General features: G+C 39.9%; 1 protein-coding gene across 1 annotated transcript; it reads right to left on the bottom strand.

The window, feature by feature from the left end:
- Window positions 1-659: 659 nt before the first annotated feature.
- LOC109148337 (aspartyl protease AED3-like) lies at window positions 660-4,130 on the bottom strand. The gene is made up of 3 exons (XM_019296171.1): window positions 3,605-4,130; window positions 1,140-1,973; window positions 660-1,062 (listed from the first exon to the last, which is right to left on the bottom strand). Exons 1-2 carry the CDS (start codon window positions 4,073-4,075, stop codon window positions 1,140-1,142), a joined length of 1,305 nt encoding a protein of 434 aa, XP_019151716.1. The 5' UTR covers window positions 4,076-4,130; the 3' UTR covers window positions 660-1,062.
- Window positions 4,131-4,338: the final 208 nt, after the last annotated feature.

The raw sequence follows: 4,338 nt of genomic DNA, 5'->3' as shown, positions 1-4,338 counted from the left end.
GCACATAATTTTCAGCATTTTTTACTGTTAATGCAGCCATTTCCTTCCTTAACATTTGGCGAGAGGCCAGAAATGGAGGGGTGGTTAATACTGTGCATGGGTAATACGTCGGTAGTGAAAGGTGGTACGGTGGCGGAAACGGGTAGATGGAAGTTGAATGTTGATACTGCTGTTGACGAGGAAAGTGGTTGCATGAGTTTTGGGTGGATACTTCGTGATAGCTTGGGTTCGTTTAAATTAAAGCAGCTAAATCAGTACCGTGGACGGGGTGCTACTCAATGAAGGTGGCGGATCGGAGGCTGTAAGTATCCGGGAAGCTCCAAGCTGGATAAAGGATATGAATATCGATTAAGTGGACATTGAAATAGATGTTCAATTAGTTTTTACTACTTTGCATGTTACCTGTTTTATTATTATTTATGATATTAAAGAAGCTGGAAAGTAATTTAGCAATGTTAACTTCATTTTCACTAGAAGTTTTGCAAATTGTGCTACCCGTGCATTGTCTAAGTAGGCTGTTTCTAAGATTGGTGAGTGGTATGCCACTCCACCTACTTTTATTCTGGACATCCTTTTGTTGGATTTAATGCATAATTTTAATTTTGTTTTTCAAAAAAAAATTCACAAAAATGTTTCAAACATGAAATTCACCGACAAAATTTCAAAGCTCAAAACGCAGGCAGGCCGGGTAGGTAAACCCGTGACAATAATGTACGTAAAAATTTATTATTATTTGGAAGCATTTGCGACGACGGACGACCCCGTGACACACAAATTAAAACTCCACAAATTTCAAAACCATCATAACGTAAGACCCACACCATGCCCCCTGCCTTCATTTCCCTCTTTCCAACGACACAAAAACCACATCCTATTCCTAGTACCTACTCACTTCATTCTGTCTCCGATCCAAAACATCAAATTCTTCATCACAACATAATTAATAAAATTAATTAAACTTGCCCACTAACACCAACACCAATACTTATTATCTCACCGATTTCCAATCCAAAACACCAAATTCTGGATCACGACTGAATTAGCAAAATTAATTAAAGCAGTGATATGATATGATATGATATGCATGCATGATTATATGTTATAATATAATATAACACTCCGGCCGTCCGGCGGGCGGTTTAGCTGCAAAGTTCACGGGCGACGCCGAGTCTTGAATTGGGGACGTCGAAGAGGATGCGGTGGTTCTGCTGCTGCATGTTGGCGATGACGTTGAGGACGGAGTTGAGGTTGTCCGGCGCGGCGGCGATGGCCAGGCAGGTGGTGCTCCCCGCCGTGCTGTGGATCAAGAAGTTGTCTTGCGGCAGCGTCACGTTCATCCCCTGGAACATAAAAGTTATGGTCGGCACCGTCACCGGCACCGTGTAGCACGTGTCGAACCCTCCTAGTGACGTCACCGTCGTGTTCCGCCCCATTCGCCGCCGGAACTCGTTTCTCACGGCTACGTACGCCGGCTCCACCAGCCGCGTGAACACCGTTCCGGAATCGATGACGGTGCCGGAGCCGGTGACCGGGTTGAAAGCCAATGCGCTGGGAGGGATATCGACGACTCGCCGGCCGACCTTGATTCCGACGAGGTTGACGTAGTAGAGGGAGGATCTCCGGGGGTTTTTGAGGAGCTGGGTGTACTTGATCCTTAGGGGTTGGCCGGCGGGACCCAATCGGAGAGATCCGGCGAAGTTGGGGGACTTGAAGCTGGGCAAGCAGTAGGAGAATGTGGACTTGTAGAGGCTCTGGGTTTGGGACAGCAGCGAGAGGGGCCCACGGCCGAGCCCCAGGAGACCTTGCGGCGGCATCGAGCTTCCGGTGGCCCTCCGGACGCAACCGAACGTGTAGCCCGGCACGGCGTCTGTGCCCAGTGTCACGGTGTCTTGGGACAGGTTTCCGGCTATTGTAGAAACGCCGTAACTCATGTTGAAACTACACGCGCCGCCTTCACACGTAGACTTTGGCATCTGAAAGTTTACATCAACATCAACATTATTCATCCAAGGAATTGTCATAAAGTGATGATCATCTAACTTTTTTTTTTTTTTAATGACGAGAAAATCCAACAATTATAAATCTGGCATTGTAACTCTAGTTAGTAAAGAATCACAAAAAAGTAAACAACTTAGGATATTTAGAGACAAAGATTTAAACTTAGGTTACAAACGTGGATCTCTTAACATCTTGATTGAGGTTACTCTCAACTTTTTTTTTTTTTTTTTTGGTTACTAGGAAAATTTGCAATCATTTCTTAAGAGTGCAAAGGGAATAAATTTCACATTGTAATCTTAATTGATAAAAGAATGATAAATCATTCTAAATTATTTATAATTGATCGATTCAAAATAAGAAAGCCAATAGACTTCTCTCATTGAAAATTAAATTTATAACGTTATAATTACCAAATTCATATGACTAATTTAATTGTGTTGTCCCATCATCACCTAACTTTGTACGACTATAAAAATGAACATTCATTTCACAAAATAGACATTATATTTTATTCTTTTTTACATGAATATATATAATATGTGTGTTATTAATATAATTTAACCAATTTTATATTGTTATAAGATCCATACATACTTTCTCAATCTATTAAAAAAACAAAGAGTTAATACCTCCACTAAAGTTAGAACATTTGGAAAAATTATATAATTGTCATTAAGTTACAAGTTACTTTGACAAAAATGTTATAAATAAGGGAAAATGACACTTTTTCCCCCTAAGTTATATACTTATATCACTTTTTCCACCTCAATTATTTAAGTGGCTCTTTTTCCCCCTGAAATCTTAAATGGACATATTTACTCTTAAAATAAATATTTCATTTATTTTTATTCTCCAACAAATTATTACTATAATTTGGTTCAAACCAAATAGATACTATAGCAACCAAACCAAAATATTCCAATTACAATTTATAATGAAAACGCGATATTTAGAGTTTATTAAAATCGCGAACCGGAATGACCGGTTCATATTCCGAACTGAAAAAATAAAATACATTTATTGTTGAATTTAGATTATTTTAAAATAAAGACGGTTCAAAATCGCGAACTGGATCCGGAACTGTCGGTTCACGGTTCATGATCCAGTTTTTTTTTTTTATTCTTAAATTTAATAAATTGAAATTGAAATATTGGGTTCTAGATCTGAATCATAACTGAAAATTTTTAATTCGATTGCTATAGTGTCTGGTTCAGTTCGAACCGAACCGTGGTAATCGCTATATATACGCAATAATTTGTTGAGAAGTAAAATAAATAAAATATTTACTTTAAGGGTAAAAATGTCAATTTAATATATTTGGGGGAAAAATCACCACTTTTAAAATAATTGAGGGGCTAATATGCTTACATAAATAATTGAAAGGGAAAAACTGCTATAAGTATATAACTTATGGGGAAAAAGTGCCATTTTCCTTATAAATAATGTCATAAGTGATAAGACAATCATTTCATGCTATCATTTATTACATAGATGGCAAAAAATGTTATAAATATTTGATCCAAATTTCTTGAAAATATTTTAGAAAAGTTATTTATTTGAAGGAGATGATAATAATATAGTTAGATTAAAGCATAAAGCTACTTACCAGATGACACTGAGGAGCTCCACAGCTGACGTTCTTGAAAGTGGTGGACTTGACCGGCGAGAAGTGGGCGGAGGCGGGGCAACCGGCGCAGCCGGTGCAGGGAATCCAGGCGGCGTCGTTGCTAGTATCCATGGCCAGAAGCAAGGTCTGGGGCGGCGTCCCAATCTTGGCCCTCACAATGTAGGTGGGGCTCTGCATCATCTGCCGCCCGGAGGCAATGGGCACGGCGGACTTGCGGCCGGCGGCGAGGCTGCCCAAGTACTCCAGCCTCGCCTCGTCTTTGCTCTGCATTTGGACCACGCTTTCCTCCCATGAAACTGAACCAGACGGCCTAAAAGGAGAGCAAGAGCTGTAAACATGGAGGACTTGCAGGGTTGAGCCCTTCTCTTCAACTTTGCAGGTGCCTCTGCTGCATTGCCCTACTGTGAATAAAACTGCAAAGGCTAGGGATACTAAGAGGATGGCCTTCATGGCTAGGGGCTTTCTTTGTGTTTGATAGATGCTTCATTTTGGGTTGGTCTGCCAATGTATATATAGGGGAAAATTCAATAATTGTATAATTGGGGCAACCAGTCAAGTAGATCGGGTTGTTGGTTTGGTAACTATATAATTTCATTTCAAGTTTAATTTTCAGCACGAGCTGTTTATGGGTCTTTTTTATTTGATCCGTTCAACTATAAGCAACTTAGGTTAATGTTACCTCTTTGTAATCTTTTATTGGCTAGAGTCATAAA

The sequence above is a fragment of the Ipomoea nil genome, unplaced genomic scaffold, assembly GCF_001879475.1.
Source record: "Ipomoea nil cultivar Tokyo-kokei standard unplaced genomic scaffold, Asagao_1.1 scaffold0268, whole genome shotgun sequence".
NCBI classification, from domain to species: domain Eukaryota; kingdom Viridiplantae; phylum Streptophyta; class Magnoliopsida; order Solanales; family Convolvulaceae; genus Ipomoea; species Ipomoea nil.
This window is presented reverse-complemented; position numbering and strand designations above follow the sequence as displayed.